This window comes from Arvicanthis niloticus, chromosome 24 (assembly GCF_011762505.2).
Source record: "Arvicanthis niloticus isolate mArvNil1 chromosome 24, mArvNil1.pat.X, whole genome shotgun sequence".
Lineage (NCBI taxonomy): Eukaryota > Metazoa > Chordata > Mammalia > Rodentia > Muridae > Arvicanthis > Arvicanthis niloticus.
The window spans coordinates 13,215,996-13,243,731 of NC_133432.1; the positions used below are offsets into that span (position 1 = coordinate 13,215,996).

Here is a 27,736-nt window from a genome sequence, read left to right on the forward strand (position 1 = left end):
CTCTGCTATGTTTCTTATGAACTCCTGTACATTGTTACTAACCTCTGAGAGGCATCCATTCTTCTCAGACTGTCTTTATCTCAGCAAAACCACTGGGATTTTCTACTGGGAAAATTCCTACTGGGATGCCTTCTGGTGCAGTCAGTCCTCAATAAGGTTGATCCTTGAAGAGGATGGAGAAAACCCTTCTCCGCTTCTTTTTACGCAGGCACATCCGTAGCTACCTATATACCCCGGAGGGCGGAGCCGCGCCTGGGCCGGAAGGACCCCAGCGCCGCCGCCATTTTGGAACTTTCCCTGAGACTCGGTTCCGCTCCTGGGAGTTCTGTCAGCTGCTGCTGAGCCACGGTGTCGCCGGGCAGGATGAGTGTGATAGATCATGTGCGGGACATGGCGGCCGCGGGGCTGCACTCCAACGTGCGGCTCCTCAGCAGCTTGCTGCTGACCATGAGTAATAACAACCCGTGAGTGGAGGCGGGGAGCGGCGGTCCGGGAGCCGGGGCTGAGGTGGTGGAGGACGGTGTGGTCCCGCTGAGGCTGCGCGGGTGGCGAGGGCCTCTTCCGGCCTCGGTGGTCTCGGAGGACTGGCTCCTTCAGGAACAACACAGTCCTCTGGGTCCCGGGGACCCAGACACGGAGGTTCGGCTCCGGCGTGGGGAGGGGACCTCTACTTTCGAGAGTGACAGCACTCACCCTTGGCGGGCGTAGTGGCGCCTTTTTTAAAAAGGACACTGGCAGCCTTTTGTAAGGCTCGACGCACCCTCCGTGCATTGACGGGTTTGGTTTGTTTACCACAAACCTAGTCTATAGCCCAGACTAGCCTGCAACAGACTGTGTTGTGTAGCCGAGGAAGTCCTTGAACTCCTTACGCCTCCCAGAAGCTGGGGTCGCTGGTGTTTGCCCCACCATGCTCGGTGTGCGTGTGGTGCTGGGGATCGAACCCGGGATTTCATGCGTGCAAGGCAAACACTCCCAACCGAGTGACATTTCTAACCCCGTTTCCTGAGTCTCAGATGAAGCACGGGACAGTTGTGGCCTTGAGTGCCTGGTTGGGCCTTGCTTAAAAATTCCCCCTCATCGCTCACTCTTCCGACGTGGCTCCCCGAGTCAACCTATTCATTCCTTTCTCTGATTTCTCCTCATGCCCGAGCTCTCAGCACAAGCTCATTCTTCCCTCCAGGCATCGGCACCTGTGGCCGCACTTGAGAACTGTTTCCTGGTTCCGTTCTCAGCTCAGAAGCCTCTTCTTAAACGGACCTCCTGCCACCAGAACCTCTCCATTTTAATCTTTCCCCTTCACTCTTGTTATCTGTTGAGAGAGAGCAGTTTCCACGTGTCAGAAGCACGATTGAACTTAATGAAGGTGCTAAGGAAATGTGTATCTATCACAGGGACTTCCAATAGGTCGACCAAGATCACACTCTGGAGAACATAGAGGAGCTAGTGGATTTGAATTCTGGTTGTCTGTGATTGGAGATAGTTTCTGTTGCAGTCCACCACTGTCTGGTGCTTCCAAACAACATTACCATAGAGTCTTCTACTCTGTGCAGACATATGCATTTGGCTTGGCTGAAACTAGTCTAATGAGACAGCCAAAGGGCTGTGGGGGCAGCTGTAATTCAGTCACCACCCCCAACTCCACTTCATTAGTGTGCTTTGAACCTACTAGTCACATGCATCATTTGGTCACTATCTTCTTAGTGTGACATGAGTGTTCTATGTATACCTGCAGGCCAGAAGAGGGCATTGGCTCTCATAACAGATGGTTGTGAGCCACCATGTGGTTGCTGGGAATTGAACTCAGGACCTCTGGAAGAGCACTCAGTGCTTTTAACCACTGAGCCATCTCTCCAGCCCCAAGTGGTAGAATTCTTACCTAGACTGTTTGAGACTATAGGTTTCATCTTTAGTACTATGTATCCAAAAAGGGCAAGTTGGCTAAACAACTTGTATAAAGTTATGTAGGAAACTCAAGGAATAAAAGTTGTGGGTGAAGTGGTTTGAGACAGCTTTCCCAAGGCTAGAGTTGTAGCTTTCAGCCTTGGAGAGCCCACCTAGCATATATAAGACCCAGGCTTGGGTTTATGGCATGGCCAATAGCAAAACATCTTCTTGGGAGGCCTGATTATGTATGTATTCACTGAAAATAAGCTATGATACCTAAGATCCTGTTCTACCAGGGAAGTGGTCAGATGTTTATACATTGTAACATACTTGCCCAGTACTGTCTCTGGAATGATACATGAAAAGCATAATTGTTTTCTCTGGAGAAGGAAGGTGGTTGGGTAAGGTTTAAAACGGAGGAAGCAGTGCTATGCTTGCCTCTGCTCTGCTGTTTGAATGTTCTGTCATTTTGTCTTTTCTTCCCACTTCATTCAGGGTTTCACTGTGTAGCCCTGGCTGTCCTGGAACTCAGAGGTCCACTTACCTCTGAGTCCACAGAGTGTTGGAGTTAAATGGTGAGTGAGCCAGCACACGGATCTTAGTTTTGCATTTTGAGACAGGTCTTGGTGAACTCTTGATCCTCCTGCTTCTACCTTCAAGTTCTGAGATTATGGACTTGTTCTATCACATTTGACTTTTTATGAATGATTTTTTTTTTGTATGTACATGTACACAGATATCCAAGTACACATATATAATCATAATATTTATTTTTTTAAGAAGGTACTATAGATTACTCTCTGCTAAGTGAAATCAGATTAGGGAATGACTGCTAATAGACTTGTAATTACTTGGGTTTTTATGTTTATGTGCTTGGTGCATTTGGAGGCCAGAAGAGGGCATTAGATTCCTTGGAGGTCAGAGCTGGAGTTACAAAGAGTTGTAAGCTGCCTGATGCGTGTGCTGGAATTTAGACTTGGATTCTGTGCAAAACCCACATGCTCTTAACTGCTGAGCCCCTCTAACCTCCCTTTTTGAAAGAGGGTCATAGCCCAGGCTGATTTTGGACTAATTATATAGCCAAGGATAGCTTTTTGAATGCCTGGTCCTCCTGCCTCTGCTTCCATATGCTAGAACTGATTATAAGAACTGATTATAAGGTACCTGGCAGTGGTACCTAGTTGTTTGTTTGTTTGTTTGTTTGTTTTAAATATCTCTCCTTTTTTGTTGTTGTTGTTTGAGACAGAGTGTCTGTAGTCCTGACTGTCCTGGAACTGGCTATGTAGACCAGGCTGACCTTGAACTTAGAGATCTTCCTGCTTCTGCCTCCTGAATCTCAGTGAATTAAAGGCCTACACCACCACATTTGGCTTCTCCTATGTTTAAAGTACTTGGGCCAGGCATGACGGCTCACGCCTTTAATCCTAGCACTTAGAAGGCAGGGGCAGGCTGATCTCTGAGTTCGAGGCCAGCCTGGTTTATAGAGTGTGTTCCAGGCTAGCCAGAGCTACACAGTAAGACCCTGTCTCAAAACAAACAAAAAGCCAAAACAAAATAATAATAATAACAGAAAATAAGTACCTGTTTATAGAATTCCTTGTCTCAGTCTGCTCTTTACCTTTCAGAAAAAAAATCTCTTAATTTGGGAAGGAGTGGGACTGGAGGTATAAACATAAGAGTGGTAACCAGGGTTGCAGATAAAGCTATGGATGGAATGCTTGCATAACATGCAGAGACCTTGGTTTGGTACCCCATGCAGGGCAAAAATAAAGCAGTGTCTTGGCATTTAACCTTTCTTAAAAGGATTATTGCATCTTTTTGAGGGTAAAGCATAGGCTTGCCTAGCCTTTGTGAGGCTTTGGGCTCCGAGTGAAGCACAAAAAAAAAAAAAAAAAAAAAAAGGAAGGAAAGTTTGAAACATGAGTTTCCTCACATTGACTTTAGACACCTGAGAGTCCAGGTAATAGTGCTTCTGGTGCTGGCACGTTTGCTGTTTGTATGTAAAATTGAGACGTTAGGGCCTGGAGAGATGGCTCCATAGTTGGAGAGGACTTGAATTTCTCAGCATGCAAGTCAAGTTCCTACCAGGAGATCCAGCGTTCTCTTCCAGGCAGCAGGATGCACATGTGCACGTACACGTGTAAATAATAGTAATGACTCTTTTAAAAAGACTTACTAAGACTAATCCTTTTTCATTCTGCCATTTTGGCTTTCCAACTCTGTTCTCATACTGGCTTTTTTCTTTGGTATTTGAAGTTTTCAGGTGCCTGTTTTGTTGAGTTTTTCTACAAAGAATTCAGAGTGGTAAATTTTGTTTCTAAAGTCTCTAGCTTTTTTGTAATTATTGCTATCCTTTGGCAATATTACCCATAAAATTTGATGTTAACCTAAGATTAATACAGGTGTATGTAAAACAGTGCTAAATTAAGAGGTCTTATTGAGTAGACATAGTGGTCCATTCTGTGATCCATCACTTCCAAGGCAGAAGCAGGAAGACTGCTGTAAGTTCAAGGCTACCCGGGCTACAGAGTGAGTCACCATCTCAAAAAGCCAGAAAAGGATGGAAGGGCTTAAAAATGGGAAGGAAGCATGTTTTCTTCATCTGTTCATTTTATTTGATTTATAGGTGTCATTAGCTTCTATATTAAGAAAACACAAATTGTACAAAACCAAAATACAGTAAGATAATGGTCTAGATGTTTTGGCCATATTTGGATGGTATTCAAATGTTGTACCTCTCATTAAGCCACTTAAATTTAAGGAATATTAAATTTTTTATTGCAAGATAACATGATAGAAGTTTTTTGTGTTAGGCTTAGGTCAACACCAAGATACTCTCTCTAATTTTCAAAATAACCCATGTAGGATTTATTTCCTCTATGTTCTAGTGAGCTGTTTTCCCCGTCTCAGAAGTACCAGCTTTTGGTGTATCATGCAGACTCTCTCTTTCACGATAAGGAATACCGCAACGCTGTGAGTAAGTATACCATGGCTTTACAGCAGAAGAAAGCCTTAAGTAAAACTTCAAAGGTGCGACCTTCAACTGGAAATTCTGCATCTACTCCACAGAGCCAGGTGATTAAAAGAGAACAGACTTACTTGTTTGTCATTCACTCATTTATTCATTTATTTTGGTTTTTTGGGACAGTTTCTCTATAGAGCCCTGGCTATCTTGGAAGTCACTCTGTAGACCAGGCTAGCCTCAAATTCAGAGAGCCACTGGACTCTGCTTCCCAAGTGCTGAGACTAAAGGGATGTGCCACCACTGCCTGACCTGTGTGTGTTTACATATATTTATTTGTTTATTTATTTAGTTAGTTAAAGGAAACTTAAATTTATTTTGTTTTATGTATGTAAGTACACTGTCACTGTCGTCAGACACACCACAAGAGGCATCAGATCCCATTACAGATGGTATAAGTATATATGTATATATGTTTGTATACACATATTAAGAGACAGGGTTGAAGTACTTTTTTCAGAGATGAGTTGATTGGTTATAGAATGAAACAGTTCTATATTCTTTTTTATTACCACATTAGGTATTCCATGGTGTCTGCACACTGCCTTTCATCTTTTTATTAATGGACACTGGGTTGCTTCTCCTTGTCCATCATGACAGTGCCGCTGTGATGTTTGGTGGCTTGGTTTTGGGTGACCTTGTTCTCATTTTTTTCTTTCTTTTTTTTTTTTGACTGGCCTCAAACTCAGAGATACACCTGCCTCTGCCTCCCAAGTGCTGGGATTAAAGGCATGTGCCACCACTGCTGGGTTTATTCTCATTTCTTGATTGTATATTTAGGAAAAATTTGCTATAAGCTTATAAGATTATTCTTTTTATTTTGAAGAACTGTCACATTGTTGAGATCATATTTCAAAAGGTGTTTTGTTATCTCCTAGTGTCTTCCATCTGAAATTGAAGTGAAATATAAAATGGCCGAGTGTTATACAATGCTGAAACTAGACAAAGATGCCATTGCTATACTTGACGGGATCCCTTCAAGACAAAGAACTCCCAAAGTAAGTCCACTGGCCCTCTTCCCCATCTTTGTTGGTCCTGCTCTGTCATCTCTGTTCTCCGTGTTTCAAGAAGTCTGAACTCTTAACTTTCCCAAGTGGACTTAGGGTTCAAACGGATGGCAGTTTGCTTCGTTAAGGAACCCTAAGAATTCAGCCAGGTGTGGTGACACTCACCTATAATCCCAGCACTTGGGAAGCAAAAGCAGGAAAACCAGGAGGTCAAGGCTATTTCAAAACAGACAGAATATAGAAGTGTTTGGTTAGGTTTCGTGATACCAGAGATCCAACTCAGGGTCTCAGGAGTGCTCGGCAAGCACTGTGTCATTAGGCAGCAGCCTCAACCCTTGTCCTTGCATTTAAAAATTTCATTTGGAGACACAGGCTCACTAACTTACTCAGACTGTCCTTAACTTGTATGTCTTCATTAGGGTTTTATTGCCGTGAAGAGACACCATGGGGAAACATTTAATTGGTGTTGGCTTAGAATTTCAGAGGTTTACTCCATTTTATCATGGTGGGAAGCATGGCAGTGTCCAGGTAAACATGGTGCCACAGAGAGACTTGAGGGTTCTACACAGGCAGCAGAAGGAAACTGTGCTGCACTAGGTGAAGTGTGAGCATAGGAGCCCTCAAAGCCAACTCCCTTGTGACACACTTCCTCCAACAAAGCCACACCTCCTAATAGTGCCACTCTATATGGGCCAAGCATTCAAACACAGGAGACTATGGGGGCCATTCCTGTTCAGACCACCACCCTGTATAACCCAGAATGCTTTGGACTTTGACTCTTTCTACCCCAGCCTGCCTAATAATTGGGATTGCACCACGAGGGCCAGCTATATCTTAGCCTTCCTTCTTTCCTCCTTCCTGCCTGTCCTGTTTGTTTGTTTTTTTAAAAGAGATTTATTTTATTTGTGTGTCTGTGTGTGGTATGTTCATATTAGTGCAGGTGCTGGCAGAGTCCAGAGGCATTGGATCCTTTGGAGCTGGAGTTATCTGATATGTTGGGAACTGAACCTGAGTTTTCTGGAAGAGCATTTAGTGCTCTTAACCAATGAGCTCTCTCTTTAGCCCTTTAAAGATTTATTTTTTAAATTAAAAAAAATTACCTATATGACTATTTTGCCTGCCTGCCTATGTGTGTGTGTGCCTATATATATATATATATATATATATAGGCACACACACACAATGTGCCTGTGCTCACAAAAATTACAAGAGGGCATTAGATACTTAGAAACTAGAGTTACAGATGGTTGTGAGCTGCTATTGTGGGTTCTGGGAGCCAAACCTGGGTCCTCTGCAAGAGCAGCAAGTATTCTTAACCTCTGAACCATCTTTCCAGCCCTCTAAAGATTTTTCTTTTTTTTCCCCAAAAACAGAGTCTCACTATGTAGCCCTGACTGTCTTGAAACTCATTATGTAGATCAGGTTGGCCTCAGACTTGCAGAGATCCACCTGCCTCTGCCTCCCAAGTACTGGGATTAAAGGCGTTCATCATTACAGCTGACTATATTTATTTTTATTATTTTTAATTGTCTGTGTAGGGTGTGTGTGTACATATCAGTAGAAGCTAGGGGTGTCAGATAACCCTAGATCTGGAGTTACAGGCAGTTGTAAGCCACCTGATGTGGGTGCTAGAAACTGAACTTAGGTCTTCTGGAAGAACAATGCATGCTCTTAATATCAGGGGTTTATCTGCCTTTTTTTGTTATTTTCCTCCATCAGGAATAATGATCTGAAGAGTACTGGAGGTGCAAAAACATTTTTTAAAGCATCTTCCTTTTTTTTTAATATTTGTTGGTACAATGGTGTATTCACTTGATAACAGGAGTATTTAAATGTGTTAATCTGCCTTTGTAAAGTTAAAACTACAAGATTCCCTTGGGACTAGGAAGGTGACTCAGTAGGCTGAGTGCTTGCTGTGGAAACCTGAGGGCCTATGTTGGGATCCTTAGCACCAATGTAAAAACCTGCTGTTGGAGCATATGTCTATAACCCCTCTAGTCTGAGTGAGAAACACTATTTCAGTAGATATTCAACTTTGACCTCTGGTCTCCACACATGTGCATGTATGTACCCACCCACATTTGCATGCATTTACACATGAATACATATAAAAAAATCCTATAATATCCCTTGGTACTTACTGGCAGAATATCTATTTGTTTAATTTGGTAGGGTAGTAACTAACGAGTGTGCCTTCAACTAGAACTGGAAGCTCTGGCATCCATTCTGAGTTTAGACATTTGACATATGTGTACTGGCAGCGAGGGCAACTTAGCAATCTATAATTTTTATTTTTTAATTAATTTATTTATTTTGGTTTTTCAAGGCAGGGTTTCTCTGTGTAGCTCTGGCTGTCTTGGAACTCACTCTGTAGACCAGGCTGGCCTCAAACTCAGAAATCTGCCTGCCTCTGCCTCCCAAGTGCTGGGATTAAAGGCGTGCGCCACCACTGCCCGGCATATTTTTGATTTTTAATGTGGACAATGTCATTTTTTAAAAAGATTTTTTTATTTAATTATTAATATATGTGAGTACACATATATGTGTCTTCAGACACACCAGAAGAGGGCATCAGATCCCATCACAGATGGTCGTGGCCCATCTTATGGTTGCCGGGAATTGAACTCAGGACCTCTGGAAGAGCAGTCAGTGCTCTTACCCGCTGAGCCCAACAGTAACATTTTCTTTGTTAACCTTTGTAAAAAATCCAGAAAGTTCATGGATGTAAAAATAACCCTTTATCTTTTATTCTTTTTTCTGGACTGGACCTACAGTTTTGTGCATGCCAAGCAAGCATGTTGCCACTCACTTTACTCCTAGCTGTAAAACTATTGTTTAAAGTACTGTTCCTTTTAAAAAAAAAGATGGAACAGATGACAATCTGTCTTGTAAACAGTAATAATTTAGGTGTCTATCCATTGTTCACTTTAGAAGAACAGTAAAAATTAATTCAATATTTTTTATTCTATTTTTATTTATCTTTTACTTATTCATTTTATATCCCACTCACTGCTCACTTCCTGGTTAAATATTATTTTTATTTTCTGTGTATGAGTGTTTTGTTTTGCCTGCATGTGTCTGTGTACCACTTGTCTGCCTGGGGCCGGTGGAAGGCCAAGGAGGGTTCTAGATGCCTTAGAACTGGGGTTACAAATGTTGAGAGCTGCCTCTTGGGTACTTTGAAATGAACTCTGGGTTAAATTAAAGCAACCAAAAAACCTCTCAGCTCTGTGGATTCCAATACTTAATGTTTCAGCCATCATTCTCAGAGAGGCTGAGAGCCGGGCGGTGGTGGGAAGCAGAGGCAGGAGGATTTCTGAGTTCGAGGCCAGCCTGGTCTACAGAGTGAGTTCCAGGACAGCCAGGGCTACACAGAAAAACCCTGTCTCAAAAAACAAAAAAAAAAAAAAAAAAAAAAAAAGAGAGAGAGAGGCTGAGAGTCTGTGTCTGTCAGTGTGCACATCTGTCATGTAGATGGACTTTGGGTGCCAGGGCAAGCATGTGCCATCATAATTAGAGTTGTTTTGTATATTAGGGAGTTACCTGGATTCCAAGTCTATGTAAGAGAAAAGGAAGTAAATCAAAACATCTAATTAAACATCTATTAATATGTGCTAAATATTGCCACATGGTTCCTCACATTTTAAAGGAAAGTTACAGGAGTGGATTATTGTATCTTGGCAAACCTCCCATCTTTTAAGGCCAAATACTAGCAGATATCTCTTACTCCTTCTTAGGAACTGAAGATTGTTGACAGATAGTGGAACAGGGCTCTAAAGTTTTCCGGATTAATGTTCTTTTAAAATGAAGAACTGACCTTTTCCCTTGGTAGTGCTTAGAACTCATTGTTTCAAAGTGACCATTGTCAGTATAGACTAACTGCTGTACTAGTGTGGGGAGCTGAGTGCAGAGGAGCAACACCTACTTAAAAACTGGCTGACCCCCTACACCCAGCACTTGGCAAGAAGAGAGAGAATCCCCAGAGCAGGCTGGCCCCAGGTTAACCTATTAGCTCCAGGTTCAACAGGAGACCCTGCCTCAACATGTAACTTGGAGGGAGAGCAATTGAAGACCCTGAGCATTGACTTCACATGCATGTGCACAACAAAGCCAAGGTGAAGGCTGAATAACTTAATAAGTTGGGATGTTTATTGAGACAGGTGGTATTATTGTTAACAATCTAATAATATCAGATTGTTAATGACAAGTCATCAGGGAGGAAGCTTGTATTTAATCTCTCCTTCTGAGGTATCGGCCCTAGTATAAGAGTATCACTTTAGGGTCCTTCTTTTGCATTTTCTTTCATTTTTTAAAAAAAATTATGTCTATCTTTTTTTCTTTTTTTCTTTTTCTTTTTTTTTTTTTTTGAGATATGGTTCTTCAGTGTTAGCACTGTCTGTCCTGGAACTCTATAGATCAGACTGACCTAGAACTCGCATCAATCTGCCTGCTTCTACCTCCCAAGTGCTAGGATTAAAGGCATGTGCCATCACTGTCTGGCTATTTTTAAAAATTTATTTTTCGTTGTTTTTTTTAGATAGAATTTCTCTTTATAGTCCTGGCTGTCCTAGTATTGGCTGTGGACCAGGCTGGCCTCAAACTCAGAAATACACCAGCCTCTGCCTCCTGGATGCAGGGGTTAAAGCTGAAGATGTGTGCTACCGGTGCCTGTGTGTGTGTGTGTGTGTGTGTGTGTGTGTGTGTGTGTGTGTGCGTGTGTACACCATATGTGTGGACTATATGTGTGCTTGATGCCCCTGGAGGTCAAAAGAGGGTATCCTTTTCCCTGGAAATGGAATCACAGATGGATGTAACCCAGCATGTGAGCGCTGGGAATCACTCCTGGGTCCTTTGTAAGAGCAGCAGGAGCTCGCAGCCACTGAGCACGCTCTAACTCCCAGGTTTGGGGTTTCTGAGACAAGGTTCTCAATATGTAGCCCAGGTCAGCCTTGAACTTGTAGAGACATCCTGAGCCTGCCTCCCCAGTGTTGGGATTATAGACATGTTCCACCATACCTGGTATAGAAGTAAGTTTTTTAACGAAAGTTTTCTTGCCATGTGGTGGTGGCTTATGCCTTTAATCTTAGCACCCAGAAGACAAGCAGGCAGATCTTTGTGAGTTGGAGGCTAGCTAGCATGGTCTACAGACAAGTTCAGGTATTTACAGCCTGATCTACAGAGATAGTTCCAGTACAGCTAAAGCTATACAAAGAAACCAAACCACCACCAACAGAAAGTTATTTATATTTTACTGAAACACAGATGTCTTATCTCACTTACTTTAAATAATGTAGTTTCTATTTGAGTCATTGTTACATTTGGAGGTCATTTTGAGTTTGATTTTTGTCTCAGTTTGGTGAGTAGACAGTTCTGGTGAGTCAGAGTTGAATTAGATAGTTGGGCCAAATTCCAGCTATTGCTCTGTCAGAAGCCAGGTATTTTCATTTTAACTGATTCTTAAATGGCTATGTCACGTGTTCTAAGCTGGGCGTTGTGGCTCATGCCATACTGTCATATGGCTCACTCCCAGCACTTAAGAAGTTGAGGCTGAAGGATTGCTGTAAGTTTGAGGTTAGCCTGCTAATAAGAAAGAGCCAGATGATGTAGTGGTACATGCCTGTATCCTGCACAGGATACAAGGAGGTAGAGGCAAGGTCAGCAGTTCAAGGTCGTCCTCAGGTGTGCAGTGAGTTTGAGGCCAGCTTGAGCTGCACGAGATCTTGTTTAATAAAACCAAAAACAAAAGAGGGGCTTGAGAGATGGCTCAGGAGTTAAATGTTTGCTCTTCTTCTGGGGCCAGAGTTTGGATCCCAGCACCCACATCAGCAGCTCACACCCACCTGTAACTCCAGCTCCAGGAGGTCCTCCACCTCTGCTGGCCTCTACAGGCATCCATACACACACACACATATATGCATATAAAGAAAAATAAAAGATGTGTTTCACTTTCTAATGCAATAGTATTGACACTAGCTTGGCCTGGAAAGATGACTCAGCAGTTAGGAGCACACACAGAAGACCTGAGTTCAATTCCCAGCACTCAGGTTACCTGTGACTCTAGCTCCAGGGTGATCCAATGCCTTTGGCCTCAGTGGGCACCCACACTCATGCCCATGAACACACACACACACACACACACACACACACACACACACACATACACTTGGGAGGCAGGGTAGGAGGATCTCAAGGCCAGCCTGGTCTACATAGCAAGTTCCACAGCAGCTGAGGCTACACAGAGAAGACCTTTTCTAGAAAAAAAAAATCTTTGCCAGTCATGGTGACACATACTTTTAATCCCAGCTCTTAGAAGGCAGAGGCAGGTGGGTCTTTAATGAGGTCTAGGCTAGCCTGGTCTACACACTGAAACCCTGTCTCAAAAACAAAGCAAAGAAATCCTTAAAATATATCTGCTTGAGTACTTTGGGACCATTCACCTTAACAAAAATTAATGTACCTAAAATTTCTGGAACATTTCTTAAGTCCATGTTAGTCCCAGAGGCAGCATCTTTGGCTCAGGTATTAGGAGGTGTTTTGGGAGGATTAACATGGCTAAGAAAAACAAGGACAGTAATACTTTGTTTTGAAGAGCCAGTCTTTATCTTTACAGGCTGTGGGTTGGTTTTTCTAATAGGAAGCAGAAATAGTAGCTGGGAATCAAAATCAGAGCTTCTCATGGTGAGGCACGTCCTTTGCAGATGCACTCGCTTTACTGTCCTCTGTTTTCTGTGTAGATAAACATGATGCTGGCAAACCTGTACAAGAAGGCTGGTCAGGAGCGCCCATCAGTAACCAGCTATAAGGAGGTCCTGCGGCAGTGCCCTTTGGCCCTTGACGCCATTCTAGGTACAGAAAGTTCTCTGCTTGGTGCCTGGGATGTTTGCAGTCAAACATGATAGTTCTCAACTATGACTGCATTAGATGGAGTACGGCGTTTTTAGATTTTAATTTTATCCTAATGTGAATGAGGATTTTATCTATATGTATGTAGTGTCTAGTGCCCATAATGGTTGGAGGAGGGCATTGGAGCCCCAAGAACTGGAATTATGGGATGGTGGTAAACCATCATGTGAATGCTGGGAATCAAACTTGGATCCTCTGCAAAAGCAAGTGCTTTTAACCACTGAGCGGCTTTCACAGCCCCTAGAGTAGGTTTAAAACTTTCTGAATAGGGCTGGAGAGATGGCTCAGTGGTTAAGAGCATTGTCTGCTCTTCCAGTGGTCCTGAGTTCAGTTCCCAGCAACCACATGGTGGCTCACAACCATCTATAATGGGATCCAATGCCCCCTTCTGGTGTGTCTGAAGACAGCTACAGTGTACTAGTATACATAAAAAGATTTTAAAAAAACCATTCTGAATACTGCTAGTTATGAAAGAGAGGGATAGCTGTCTTTTAGGGATAGGGGTACAGCTGAGTGACAGCACATGCTTTAGCATGCTGGAGACTCTGACCTCTTTGAGTCGTATACATCTTGCTTAGAGGAGGGAAGGAGCCTGTGTAGCCTGTTGTTGATTGCACCCTGAGAAGAGGATGCTCTGCCTCACCTTTCTCTTGCTCTTCGGTAGGTCTGTTATCCCTGTCTGTGAAAGGCGCAGAGGTGGCATCAATGACGATGAATGTGATCCAGACTGTGCCCAACCTGGACTGGCTGTCTGTGTGGATTAAAGCGTATGCTTTTGTGCACACTGGTGACAACTCGAGAGCAATCAACACCATCTGGTGAGAGCCAAGATGTCAACTCAGTGGTTATTTTGGTGGGAAGCACAGTCTGAGATATGTCACATCTTACTGCATAGCCCAGGTTGCCTCAGTCTTCCAGCCTGGACATCCCTAATTGCTAGGACTATAGGCATGAGCCTCCAAGCCTGGCCGAGTTTAAGGATCTTGGCCTGTTCCTTGACTATAGAGATGTGATACATCTGGTCACAGAAAAGCTAGCTGCTGCTTACTGCTTGGCATTGCATCAGCTGTCTTTTGGTTATGTTTTTTCTAATGCACTAAGTGGTTGCAAATGTAATAAACTGTTGGAACCTTAAAAATGAACAGCTGGACTGAGTTCTGCTCTGTTCGTGTGAAGATGGCCTTCCTTAAAGAGCAAACTGCTGAGGGTGTCATGTTCATGACTTTTTTGACTTGGTAGACATGTTTATTGTATACCTGACATAGGCTATAGCTCTTTACAGTTAGGGATTTCTTTTTATTCAAGCAAAGTTCTAGGAACAAAAGCTGCATCTGTCTATCTATCTATCATCTATGTCTCTGTCTGTCTGTCTGTCTACCTACCTACCTACCATCTATCATGTACCTTCCTACCTCCTTGTCTGTCATGAGTACCTATCACTTATGAATGCCATATTAAAAGTTATTTTTGTTGTCCTCTTAAAAATTATAACAGTGCTCGATGTGGTGGTGCACACCTTTAATCTCAGTGTTCAAGAGGCTGAGGCAGGCCTGCCAGGGCTCTATAGTGAAACCTTGTCTCAAAAAAAGAAAAGGAAAATTATAACTACAAAGTTTTTTGTAGATATTAAGTGATATATTTGAGATATGTATATATAAAATATCATAACTTTAAATATTGTGTTTAATTTCATGTGTATGATTGTTTTGTCTGCAAGTTGTTTATTTGGCATGCGCATGCCTAGTGTAGAGGCCAGAAGAGGGCATCAGATTCTCTGGACCTGAAGTAATGGACAGTGTAAGCTGCTCTGCTAGTGCTGGGAAGTGAATCTAGCTCCTTTGCAGCCGCCTTGACGCTCTTAACTGCTGAGCCATCTTCCAGACCTCTATGTAACTTTTAAAGCTGAAGTTAAAGTCCATTGTACCTAAGTCATTTTAAAAGTTTTTAAAATGAGGTTTGTATTTATTTGTTGTACGTGGGCACTTGTGCTTGTGTGGAGGTCAGAGGACAACCTGTGGGAGTCAGTTCTCTCTTTCCACCACGTAGGTTCCAGGGATAGAACTCAGGTCATCAGGCCTGGTGGCAAGAGCTGCTCTTACCTTTGGAGGCATCTCACTGACTTACTAAAGTTTCTTTAATTATTATTATAGTTAGGAGTTGTAGTGCCCGTGTATAATGTCAGGACTTGGGAGGTGGAGGTAGGAGGATTATGAGTTCAAAGCCAACTTGGATAATGTAGTATAAGACCCTACTTCAAAAAACAACCCCAAAAAACCTTTTTATGAAAAATTTCACCCATACAGAAAAGTATGTCATCTGTATGCCCACCCCAGAGGCAATGACTAAAAACAGATTGTAACAGACTCTAAGGGTTAGTATTTATCTTTTAAGTTCACTAGAAAAAAAATCCTTACTGCGAGACAATGTGGACCTGCTGGGGAGCCTGGCAGACCTGTATTTCAGAGCAGGAGACAACAAGAACTCGGTCCTTAAGTTTGAGCAGGCACAGATGTTGGATCCTTACCTGATAAAAGGTGAGTTCGGGCTGGAGACACTATAAGGGGCAAAAGGCAGCTAAGGGGAAAGGCTGAGCATGGCACTGGCACCTGGTGCTGGTTCTTGGTCCTTGTTATTGTTTTTAGGCTGTGTCTGTGTGTGTGTGTGTGTGTGTGTGTGTGTGTGTGTGTGTGTGTGTGTGTGTACACTGTACGTTCAGGTGAGGACAGGTGCCCTTGGAGGCCAGAGGCATTGGATTCCCCAGGAGTCAGAGTTACGACTCTTCTGATGTGGGTGTTGGGATCCACAAAGAACAGTGCTTGCTCTTGACTGCTCTGTATAGCTGTGATTATCCTGGACCTCTCTTTTGTAGACCAGGCTGGCCTTGGACAAGGCCATCTCTCTATCCCCTTGTTTATTATTTTTTGAAGACACAGTTCATGTAGCCCAGGCTATCCTTGAACTTGGCTTTGAATTCCTGGTTCTCTTGCTTTCCCCTCCCAAGTGCTGGGCTCACAGGTGTGTACTGTTGCAGGGCCCAGCTCTGCTCCTGGTTCTCAAGCCTCTTTTGTAAGGCTTACTGTAGTAGTTCTTTCTCCCGTCCTGGCATGTGTCTTAACACTTAGGTAATTCTGTTCTGAGTGGTTGTTTTGATATGAATTTGATTTCTCTTCACAGACCATTGCTCAGTCTTTTTCTTTTAAGGAGCATTGTGACAACTCCCTGTGAGTTAATACATTTATGATGTGGCTGACTTATGGCATCTGCAGAACCCTACCATCCTTTTAGGAACTGTGGTCTTACTGTGTCCTTAGTATGATTATGAGGAAGTAGGAGAATGGATGTAGAGTAAGGGTGAGGTAGTTACCGTGTCATCAGCAAAGGGGAGGAGCAAAGCACAGGGGCTGGAGAAGCCAGTGGGGAGTGAAGGGAAGTGGAATCTGTAGAGACCCAACAGAGGTCACCAGAAAAATACGCCTCAGGACAATAAATAGGCTTTTAGATTCTAAAGAATAAGTGACCAATAATTCTAACAGGCTGAAGCAGGATTGTGAGATCAAGGTTACCTACACAGGGAAACCCTGACTCAAACAAACAAAAAGGATGACTGAGTGTGGGAACAGATCTAGAGTATATGTTTGTACAGTTCTACCCCTCTGGTATGCATTCCTTTTTCTAAGCTGTGCACACCACACTTCTAATCTCAGCACATGGAAGTTAGAAAAAGGAGCCAAAGGTTCAAGCTCGACCTACCACTAAAGACCTATAACTAAAGAAACAGAGAAGCCAGCCTTTAATTCCAGCACTCGGGAGTCTGAGGCTAGCCTGGTCTACAAAGTGAGTTCCAGGATAACCACAGCTATACAGAGAACCCCTACCTGGAAAAAAACAACAGCAACAAAAAAGAAAAAATATAGAGAGAGGAAAACAATTTAGTGTTTTAGGAATGCTAGCCTGGTGGCATTGGTAGCTCGGTGTTGGCTGTTCAGGCCCAGGCCCAGGCTAGCAGGAGTGTGGCTGTGAACTTGCTCTGAGAGGAAAGGGGATTTGAAGGGGTGGAGAGGAAGGAGGATGGTAGGGAGGGGTGTGTAGGAGCCACTGTGGGACCTCATAAACCACGAGGGAGAAATGGAAGGGGCTCGGGAGAGAGTTTGTCTGGCCTTCTAGAAAGAAATTACAGCATTGAGGGCATAGGCCATCTATTTTTGAGACTGGGCAGTTTTAGCATAGTAAGCATGTACTGGGGGCTGAGAGTTCTTTAAATACCAACAGTTATGTGATGGCTTTTCTGGGCTGCTGTTCACCATACTGCAGACTTAGGGACAGACAGTTCTTGACATGACTGACCGGCGTTTTAAATTATGACATAGGACCTGCTGTCCTTTGGCTGCCTCTCATTCTTTTATGTGTGTGGTGTGTGCTTGCAAGTTCATATTCAGCCTGTGTGTGCAGAAGCCCACAATTGCCAGAAGAGGGTCTTTCTTGTTTTGGATAGTTTTGCTGTTCATTCAGTCACTTAGAGACAAGGTGTCATGTAGCCCAGTCTGCCTCAGTCTACCTGTGTAGCTGAGATTGACCCTGAACTTCTGCTCTTTCTGCATCCAACTCCCAAATGCTAGGATTATTGGCCCATGCCACCATCCAATTTATATGGTGCTGGGATTGAACCCTGAGCTGTATGCATGCTGGGCAAGCACTCTACCAACTGAGCTACATCTCCACACATTTATTTAATTTTTGCAAATTTAATTATATGTGTGCACATAGTAGGTCAGAGGGCACCTTTTGGGAAGTGGTTGTCTGTACCATGTGGGTCCTGGTGACTAAACTTTGACTCATCTGGCTCAGTGACAGTCTTCTTTACCCACAGTCGTTTCACAGACCCCTTTCAGACTTTTTTTCTTTAATTTTATATGTGAGTGTTTTGCCTTTGTGTGTGTGTGTACCATGCCCACAGAGACCAGAAGAGGAAGTAGTCACTTGTGCTAGAACTAGAGTTACATGTGTTTGTGAGCTGCCACAGTGTGTGTGGGTGCTGGGAACTGAACCCAGGCCCTCTGCCAGAAGTACTCCTGCCTCTGATCCACTTTTCCTGCCTCTCCGTTGCCTTTTCTGAGGACTTTTCCTGCTTTGATAGAGAAGCCTCTTACTACTGTGTCCTCTCTTTCAGGGATGGATGTTTATGGCTACCTCCTGGCACGAGAAGGCCGGCTGGAGGATGTGGAGAACCTTGGCTGCCGCCTTTTCAACATTTCTGATCAGCATGCCGAGCCCTGGGTGGTCTCTGGGTATGGGTGTTCACTCTCCTTTCTCCCCATTTTTTAAGATTTATTTATTTATTTTATGTATGTAAGTACCCTGTCGTTCTCTTCGAACACACCAGAAGAGGGCATCAGATCCCATTATAGATGGTCGTGAGCCACCACGTGGTTGCTGGGAATTGAACTCAGGTCTTCTGGAAAGTGGTCGGTGCTCTGAACTGTTGAGCCATCTCTCCAGCCTCCCCATTTTTTTTTTTTTTTTAATATTGTTTTTGAAAAGAGATTTTTTTCTCTTTAAGAGAATATCAGTTGAGCTGTGCAGTGTAGTGCTTTCCTATAATCGCAGTACTTGGAGGCAGATGCAAGCAGATCTCTGTGAGTTCGAGGCTAGCCTAGTTTATAGAGTAAGTTCCAGGACTACATGGAGAAACCCTATTTTGAAAAACAAAACAAGATAGATGGATGGATGGATGGATGGATGGATGGATGGATGGATGGATGGATGGAATGAATGATTATAAATTGAGCCAGGCATAGTGGTGCAGGCTTTTAGTCCCAGCACTCAGGAGGCAGAGGCAGATAGATGTCTGTGAGTTCCAGGGTACCCTGGTCTACATGGCAAGTTCTGGTCAGCCAGGACCTCACAATTAAGACTCTTTTTTAAAACAAGAATTGAGAGAGAGTGTAAGTTGAAATCATAAGTCATGAAGTCTGACTCAAAGCAGGATGGTTCTGTGACTTTGGGCAGGCATTTATTGACTCACCCGAATCTTTTCATTTGGAGACCAGGATAAGGAACCTGCTTCCAGGGTCGGGCACAGAGTGGGTGCCTTGTGTCTAGTGGGACTCTCTCGGGGTGGGGGCTGTCAGCACTGGCCTCACACCCAGCAGGTGAAATCATGAGTGCATTCTCAGATGTCCCTCTGGTCCTGCGATGTATCTTTTTTTATTTTTTAAAGATTTTTATTTAATGTGTATGGATGTTTTGCCCACATGTGTGTCTGTGCGCCACATGAGTGCCTAGTGCTTGCAGTGGTCAGAAGAGGGGCCCAGGAGAATGGTCACGGTCCCTTGAGTTACTGTGATTGTGAGCTGCCATGTGGGAATGGAACTGGGGTTTTCTTCTTCAAGAACAAAAACACTGAGGAGTCTCTCTCTCTCTCTCTCTCTCTCTCTCTCTCTCTCTCTCTCTCTCTCTCTCTCTCTCTCTCTAAATTTACCTGTATGTGTGAGTATGTGCCAGGTATGTACAGATGTACAGTGCCTGTGGAGGTCAGGACAGGTTGTTGAGTCTTGGAGTTGGAGTTAACAGATAGTTGTAATCTGTCTGTGTCCTGGGAACAAACTGCTGAGCCTGCCTCTGGTCTCTCTGTTTAATTTTTTTGGATAATTTTGTGTGTGATATTCAGATTTGTCAGGGTGTGTGCGCGTGTATCTCTGTGTGTGCTTCTGTTTGTGTATGTATGTTGGACTTAGTTGGTTTTGTTTTTAAACCAGAACATTTGTTTTATGACTGTTGAAATCCTCAAGGTGAACTGGATGCTTCAGCAGCTGAGCCCTTGGATTTAGGTGTTGTTCTTCCACAGAATCCATGTCTTAGTCTTCGATAGACAGTTTTTAGGTCCTAGTAGTATGTCCTCTGTGCCTTGGCGCTCCAGGTACACTTTCTCTTGATGCTGGCAGTGTAGCTACATTTGGCGTTGGTCGGCTTCTGAAGGTGGTGGCCTTAGAGCAGAGCTGCATTGTAGTGCTTTGCAAGGATGCTGTCTGCCATGCCTCCTCGTCTTCTTTCTACTACTACTGTTGTTGTTTGAAACAGGCTCTCTCTGTGTATTCCTAGAACTTGATATAGACTAGGCTAGCCTCGAACTCACAAGAGATCCTTCTCTGCTTCATAAGTGTTGGGATTAAAGATGTGTATCACTATGCTAGGCTGGACCTTGGTTTTTTTTTTTGTTTTTTTTGTTTTTTTTTTGAAACAGTCTCATATACTCTATGGCTGGCTACTGTGTAGTTGAGGCTAGCCTTGAATTGATGGTTCTTTTTTTTTTTTTTTTCTTTTTAATTTTTTTGATAAGGTTGTACACTGTATTTTGATCATATTCACTCCAAACTCCTCTAGCCTCCTACTGGTCCACCTGGGCATCCTCTTTCTTATTTTATATTTTATTTACTAGCCCTGTGACTATAGTTTGTACTCTCCTTTACTTCTGGGTATGGGGCAGTTCACTGGAGCGTAGTAGTCAACCAGGAGTTAGTCTTTAAAAAAACAGCTCTCCTTTCCTCGCCAGCTGTCCATGGGTCCTTACTTAGGGGTGCGTCTCATGAAGCCCTTCCCTTCCACACTGGATTGTTGGCTCTGTGCAGGCTCTCAAGGGCAGCCGTCTATTAAGTTCAGAGGACACTGTTTTGCTCCAAGCCTCCCAGATTTCTCCCTCTTAAATTATTTCTGACCTCTTCTGCATGGCCCCTCTGGAAGGGGATTTGACATAGAACCCACTGGTAGCTGGGCACTCTGCTCACCTCTCCACTGCACATTGACAGCTGAGCCTTTGACTCCACCTTCCAAGTACTGACATTAGTGGTGCCTGACCACACCTGTCTGAGGCCCCTTCTGGAGATTAATTTTTACTTGGCTTATGTTTGTTTTTGTTTTGCTTTACTGATATCTGGGTCCTAGCTGTTAGCATAATTTGTAACTGCGATCATATATACAGATTTCTGTTTTTTTAAACAGACTTAATTCATTTATTTTTCTTGTATAAAAATCATATGTGGTAGCCACAGCTGAAGCCTGGGTCCTCTGAGCAGAGGCTCTGGTGTGGATCCTCACAAGGTGATCAGTGAATTCCTGAGAAGGACTTGGTGAACACAGTCTCTTCCCAGAGGTCAGGGGTCAGGTAGCTGTAGGTCTTGGAGATGGCATCGAAGGTGGCCTTGGCAAAGTTGCCCAGGGTTGCAGTGCAGCAGTGCAGCCCCTGGCTGAAGTGTAGCAGTCGTCTATGCAGGCCATCATCAGGAGTTTCTTGGGCATAGGAGCAGAGACAATGCCAGTGCTTCTGAGGGGAGGGATGAGACACACGAGCATAGAGCCACAGTGGCCTGTCACCTTGCATGGAACAGTGTACAGCTTGCCAATCTTGTCCCCCAGTAGCTTCTGCACTGGAATGATTTTCAGAACCTCATCCTTTAGGGATGCACCCAGGAAACAGTCAATGATCTCAGACTCCTTCATGGACATGGAGAACAGAGAGACCTCCTCCAAGGACATGATTTTTATGTCCTTAACCAGGCAGCCCAGCTTGGTGGTAGGCATCCACTCCTTGTCTTCAGCTTTACCTCCATGAGCCTCTCAGCCTTGACCATGGCCCTGACCATGACCTCGGCCCCTAAGACTACTGCTGAATTCTTGGAAGCCACCTCTGCCTCCTAATCCTGATTCTCTGGGTCCTTGGGGCCCTCCTGATACACTGGCATCATCCACCATTTGGTCTTTTCTCAGAGAAGCATATACAGACTTCTGATTGTGGATGAAGCTTTCTAAAAACACTTGTGTCAATACTTGACACACATGTTTGGAAGTCGTAGGACAATTAGCAAGAGTGCAGTGTAAGTCTTAGGGATGAACCATCAGGCTTGGCTGCAAGCACTTTTACTATTTGAGCTATTTGGACAGCTTTTTGGTGTTTGTTTTTGGTTTTTTGAGACAGGGTTTCTCTGTGTAGCCCTGGCTATCCTGGAACTCACTCTGTAGACCAGGCTGACCTTGAACTCAGAAATCCTCCTGCCTCTGCCTCCCAGGTGCTAGGGTTCCAGAAATTCTCTACACAGACTGGTGTTAAACCTTGTTCAGAGGCTTCTCTCAGATAACTTGTGTTTTTCCCTTAGATGCCACAGCTTCTACAGCAAACGCTACTCTCGGGCCCTGTACTTAGGTGCCAAGGCCATTCAGCTGAACAGCAACAGTGTCCAAGCTTTATTACTCAAAGGGGCAGCACTGAGAAACATGGGGAGAGTCCAGGAAGCGATAATACATTTTCGGGAGGCCATAAGGCTTGCTCCTTGTCGCTTGGACTGTTACGAAGGTAAGACAGGTACCCTCCAGTGTGGCTGTAGGCCTGACAGCTGCAGCAGGCGGAAGGGTTGTTGGTCGGAGCTTGCTGGCTCTGTTGTGTAGCAGAGACATGGCAGCTGGGGGAAAGCAGCTGTAAAAACCAAACTCTGAGTTTCTCCAGCACTGATAGATGAGTTGGTTTTTAAAATGTTTTTTATTGTTAATATTTCTTTTGAGACTGGGAGTCACTGCGGCCCAGCAGAGCTGTGCCAGGTTTAGCAACATTTGGGACTGAGTCACTGACACTAAAATAGTTCTTACAAGATTCTGTTCCTCTAAAACATTTTTATAGGAATTTAAAATAAGCTCCAGCGTCTGTCTCGTAACAGGAAGATGAGCTCAGATTTGAAGAGAGAAATGTGACAGTGGGAAAAAGAGAGATCTGCCTATATAGGAAGACAGCTGCTGGGTTGTTCTTTCCAGCTCATTAGAACTCTAGAATGGAGGGAGGCACTGGGGGATGGGTGCAGCTCAGGGCCAGGGCACAGGGAGGGGCTGTGGGGCCACCCTGTCCTCTGACAGCTCTGCTCTTTGTTTTTCAGGTCTCATAGAATGTTACTTAGCTTCTAACAGCATTCGAGAGGCAATGGTGATGGCCAACAATGTTTACAAAACTCTGGGTGCAAACGCTCAGACACTTACCCTGTTAGCCACCGTGTGTCTGGAAGATCCCGTAACACAGGAGAAAGCCAAAGCTTTGTTAGATAAAGCCCTAGCGCAGAGGCCGGACTACGTCAAGGCCGTGGTGAAGAAAGCAGAGCTGCTCAGTGAGTGCCACACGTGTGTGTTCTCAGTCGTCCTCACCCTGACACCCTCATCTCCTCCCTGAAGCTTACAGATGACTGAGCAGGTCTGAGCCTGCTTGAGGTGCTTTTTATATGTGTATAAATATATCACAGCCAGATGTGGCTTAGATCTGCTTGAGTTGGTTTAAACCAGCTAACATCACTTGGTAGCTGTTGAGTTCATCTCTGGTTTCGTTTTGAACTAGTTTAGTCTGATACAGCAGACTTCAGTCAGTTTGAATGGTTCTGAGCTCTCTGGACATCTTAATTTTGTTCTTGCTTCTGGCGTATTCATAAGATTATATGATGCGCCAGGCGGTGGTGGCGCACGCCTTTAATCCCAGCACTTGGGAGGCAGAGGCAGGCAGATTTCTGAGTTCGAGGCCAGCCTGGTCTACAGAGTGAGTTCCAGGACAGCCAGGGCTACACAGAGAAACACTGTCTAAAGTCTAAAAAAAAAAAAAAAAAAAAAAAGCTGTCAAGGGTGTATTCTGGCTCAGGGTTCTAGTGCCAGGCCATTGGCCTCATCTGGTGCTGGCCTTCTTGCTAGCATCCAGGGTCCAGAGGCAGCACAGGGCATCACACAAGTGGGGGGCAATTGTTCTGATCCACAATCAACTCCTGTGCTTTTGCTGGTTTGGGAATAAAATTGAATTTGTTTTTTCTATTTTGTTAAGTTTAAGAAATATTTATGCTGGGCAGTGGTGGCTCTGCCTTCAATCCCAGCATTTGGGAGGCAAGTGGATTTCTGTGAATTTGAGGCCAGCCTGGTCTACAGATGAATTCCAGGATAGCCTGTCTGCAAAAAATATTTTTTTTAAAGATTCAGGGCACAGGTTCAGTGGCTTGGGTAAAGATGCCACTAAGACTGACGACCTCAATTCAGTCCTCAGGACCTGCGTGACAAGATAGGCAGCTCCCACAGATTGTCCTCTGACCTTCACTTGTGTGCTGTGTGTGGCATGCTCACCCCTCCATATAAATTAATGTGACACATGTTTTTTAAAGATGCAATACTCATGTCAATTTCCCAATGGAGACCACATGCACATGCCCCTAGTAAACTCTGCAGCCCCACCTTGAAGATGTCTCTGAGAAAGTTGTCATATCATAGAGGGTGTGACTGTGCACTAGCTGAGCAGTGAAGACTGTCTTTCTCTGTAGGCAGGGAACAGAAATATGAAGATGGAATTGCTCTGCTGAGAAATGCACTGGCCAACCAGAGCGACTGTGTCTTGCATCGGATCCTGGGGGACTTCCTAGTAGCTGTGAACGAGTACCAGGAAGCAATGGACCAGTACAGTATAGCATTGAGGTAGGTGCGCAGCCTCCGTGGGGAGGTGAAGAGAGGAGACAGGGCCCATGTGACAGTTGTGCAAACACATGTGCCCACAGCTGAAGGCAGGATGAGAATAGTGATGAGAGAGAAGGTATTTGTGAATTCCTGACTCCTGACATATTTCCCTAAAGCATAGATGCTTACTCTTCCCAGCCCACGTAAGAGTAGCACCCAAGCTGACTCGTACAGGCCTCCTGTGCCTGCCCACACACACCCCATGACTTCATAGGGTTATGCCTGTTTTATATTTTACATTCTGCTTTTTAAAATCTAAGTATTGCTAAGTATGTTCCTGTCTTTCTGTCTACTATAGTAATTAAAAACCTAAATTCTGAACTTTGAATACAGGTTTTACCTGTCATCTTGGTCAAAATACTAACTAGTTCCTTGTCTATACCTACTTCATTGGGCATTGATTAGAGGTATCAAGATTCAGAAGGTAATGGTGTTTGCCACGTAATCCTGGAGACCCGAGTTTGATTCCCAGAACCCATGTTAAGGTTGAAGGAGAAAACTGACTCCAAGGTTGTCCTCTGACTTCTGCATGCATGCATGGCTTTCCCACAGTGCACAGACAAACGTGGGTACATGGACACACAATAATAATAATACATTTGATTATTTTAATGTAAATTTTTAAAGAATTATTTATTTTATATATATGAATACATTGTATATATGAATACATTGTAGCTGTCTTCAGACACACCACAAGAGGCATTGGCTCTCATAACAGATGGTTGTGAGCCACCATGTGGTTGCTGGGAATTGAACTCAGAACCTCTGGAAGAGCAGTCAGTGCTCTTAACTTCTGAACCATCTCTCCAGCCCAATAAATTTTTAAGATAGATAAATGGCTGGATGAGTATTCAGAGGATGCAGTAGAAAGCTTTTTTTTTTTTTTTTTTTTTTTTTTTTTTTTTTGGTTTTTTGGTTTTTTGGTTTTTCGAGACAGGGTTTCTCTGTGTAGCCCTGGCTGTCCTGGAACTCAACTCTGTAGACCAGGCTGGCCTCGAACTCAGAAATCCACCTGCCTCTGCCTCCCAAGTGCTGGGATTAAAGGCGTGCGCCACCACCGCCCGGCTCAGTAGAAAGCTTTTAGCACTGTCCCTGGTGTGTAGTAAGTAAGAAATGCAGGTATTTGTGCTCCTTAGCGCAGAAGTGATTCTTTGAGACTTGAGAGTGTCCTGGGCAAGGAGCCGTCCTCATCAGGTGTCCATGCAGCATCTGTTCACTTGTCCAGGAGTTGGCCGAGGCAGCCCCTCTGAGCGCACAGTGACACTGAGTTCTCAGAACCCTTCTAGCTGTCGCAGGGCTGGGCTAACGTGTGGGAGCCTCTGTGTAGACAGAGTCCTGGAAGGTTTGGGTAAAGGAGATGTTACAGCCTCTGCTGTCTGACTAGGAACAGGATCTAGCATGGCCTGAAATGAGAAATCAGGCAGTGAGTTTCCTTAGGGATATTTGCTGACCCACGGACTGCCTGGGCGAAGAGGTTGTTTGAGCTGGGGACTTGCCTCAGTGCCACAGAGTGCTTGCCTAGCATGTGCAAGGCCTGAGCTTCAGTTTCCAGGACTTTATTTTTTTCTTTTAAAATTTTCTTAGTAGCCAAATAAATGAGGATTCTGGGCTCTGGGCTTCATGGAGTTGCTACTGACAAAAGTGTGTTGGTCCTGGCTCTGTCCTTAGGGCTTCCAGTCTGTCCTGTAGTGTAGCGTGATTGATGGCTGTAGTTACCTACAGTCCTCGGTATAACGTTGAACAGTGTCACACATGGAAGAATAGCCTGAGGCAGGCTGCATGCATTCCTCATGTGCCTGAGGCTGGCCTTGGTGTTCTGATTCTGTTTCCCTCCTGGATGTGCTGGGCTGTGTCCTGTGCCTGCCTGCGAACACCAGGCCTCCTGTTAACCTGTTAAGAGTCCTGACACTCGTTCCTGTCTGGCCACTGCCTCCAGCAGAGTGCTAGTGAAGTTAGAATTTTTGCCATTTTTAAAATGAATTGTTTATTATTTTATGTAGATGAGTGTTTTGCTTGCATGTATATCTGTGAACCATGTATGTGCCTGGGCCCAGTGCCCAGAGAGGCCAGAGGAGGGCATCAGGTACTTGGGAGCTGGAGTCACAGGTGGTCATGAGTCACCATACGGGTGCTGGGAACTGACAGCAACAAATGCTCTTAACCACCGAGCCACTACCTTATAGCCCCTTCACGTTAAAGATTCTAAACTTAGAGCACTGTCCCTTTTCATTCCTGGTGGACTCCCTGGACCCAGCCATGGAAGCCACAGTTGTTTGCAGCATCTCTGACCTAGACACCTCACTGCTGGGCCAGCTCGGTGACAGTCCCAAGAAGCAGGGCAGAGACTCAGGCCTCTCCTCTGTTTTGTTGTTCCTTAGTTTGGACCCTAATGACCAGAAGTCTCTAGAGGGGATGCAGAAGATGGAGAAGGAGGAGAGTCCCACGGATGCCACGCAGGAGGAAGATGTGGACGACATGGAAGGGAGTGGGGAAGAAGGGGACCTGGAGGGCAGCGACAGTGAGGCGGCCCAGTGGGCTGACCAGGAGCAGTGGTTCGGCATGCAGTGAAGGCACAGTGGTAGCCCCTGGTGTTCCTAGAGTGACAGATGCTGTGGAAGTGTGCTCACAGCGGGGCTCCCTGCCCCTTTCCTCGAGCTGCAGTGGGGACTGATGTCTACCCGGCTGCTTTGCTGACGACTGAGGGAGTTCCAAGCTGCATACTCACCATTCTGAATGGTTCTGGTATACCCAGCGGAAGACGCTGTTTTCTCTTTATGAACGGGTATACAGGACTGAGCCATCCTCTTAAGGGCACATGCACCTGGGTGGCCCTGTCAGAGGTATCTGGTTCCTGGGAGTCATAGTCCTGGTACACCACACTCCCCTAGAGTAATGGTGTCTGGATGCGGTTACTGGGCTTCCTGGCTGCAGGGCAGCACTTGGCCTCGTGGGCCGACCTGAGAAGCAGATGATGGGAACATGGCCACACACAGGACAGGTTCAACTAATAAAACTGTTCAGTGTGGTGTCTCATGTCACAGTGGACACCCTTTGAGACTCCTTTTTCCTCCTTGTCAGAGGCAGCCATGTAGGCCTAGACAGTTTGATATAAATATACTCTTTTCTCCCATGTGCTGGGAGGCAGAGCCCTGAGCATGTCGCATGGAACCAGCCTGGCTCTTCACTGAGTCCCTGAGGGCAGGGTCTGCTTCAGCATCTGCTTGGAGTATCCCTCAGCTAATGAGAACTGGTTAACTCGCCCTCCATCCTGAGTTCTGCAAGTGTGATGCCTTTCAAGACGCAGATGATGGTGCTGGACGTGTGGGAGATTCGTTGTAAACAACCAGTAGTCCGTGTCAGAGCACTGTCAGTGCAGAGAAAAGTGGGCCAGGGTGTTGTGGTGGAG

General features: G+C 44.7%; 1 protein-coding gene across 2 annotated transcripts; it reads left to right on the forward strand.

The window, feature by feature from the left end:
- The first annotated feature begins 276 nt into the window (after positions 1-276).
- Anapc7 (anaphase promoting complex subunit 7) lies at positions 277-27,375 on the forward strand. 2 transcript variants are annotated; one of them, XM_076922768.1, is made up of 11 exons: positions 277-464; positions 4,773-4,959; positions 5,785-5,904; positions 12,648-12,759; positions 13,481-13,634; positions 15,208-15,350; positions 17,984-18,101; positions 21,963-22,159; positions 22,731-22,955; positions 24,138-24,288; positions 26,709-27,375. In XM_076922768.1, the coding sequence occupies exons 1-11, from the start codon at positions 364-366 to the stop codon at positions 26,896-26,898; spliced, it is 1,698 nt and encodes a 565-aa protein (XP_076778883.1). In that variant the 5' UTR covers positions 277-363; the 3' UTR covers positions 26,899-27,375. The 2 variants fall into 2 exon arrangements, with proteins under 2 accessions (XP_076778883.1, XP_076778884.1); XM_076922769.1 differs by lacking the exon at positions 277-464 and having other exon boundaries at positions 4,774-4,861; positions 26,709-27,043.
- The last annotated feature ends 361 nt before the right edge of the window (positions 27,376-27,736 follow it).

Excerpts from the sequence above, each read along its gene's own strand:
- Anapc7 (XM_076922768.1), top strand. The coding sequence starts at position 364 with ATGAGTGTGATAGATCATGTGCGGGACATGGCGGCCGCGGGGCTGCAC. Across the intron at positions 465-4,772 it reads ACCATGAGTAATAACAACCC|TGAGCTGTTTTCCCCGTCTC; the intron begins GTGAGTGGAGGC and ends TCTATGTTCTAG. Across the intron at positions 4,960-5,784 it reads CATCTACTCCACAGAGCCAG|TGTCTTCCATCTGAAATTGA; the intron begins GTGATTAAAAGA and ends GTTATCTCCTAG.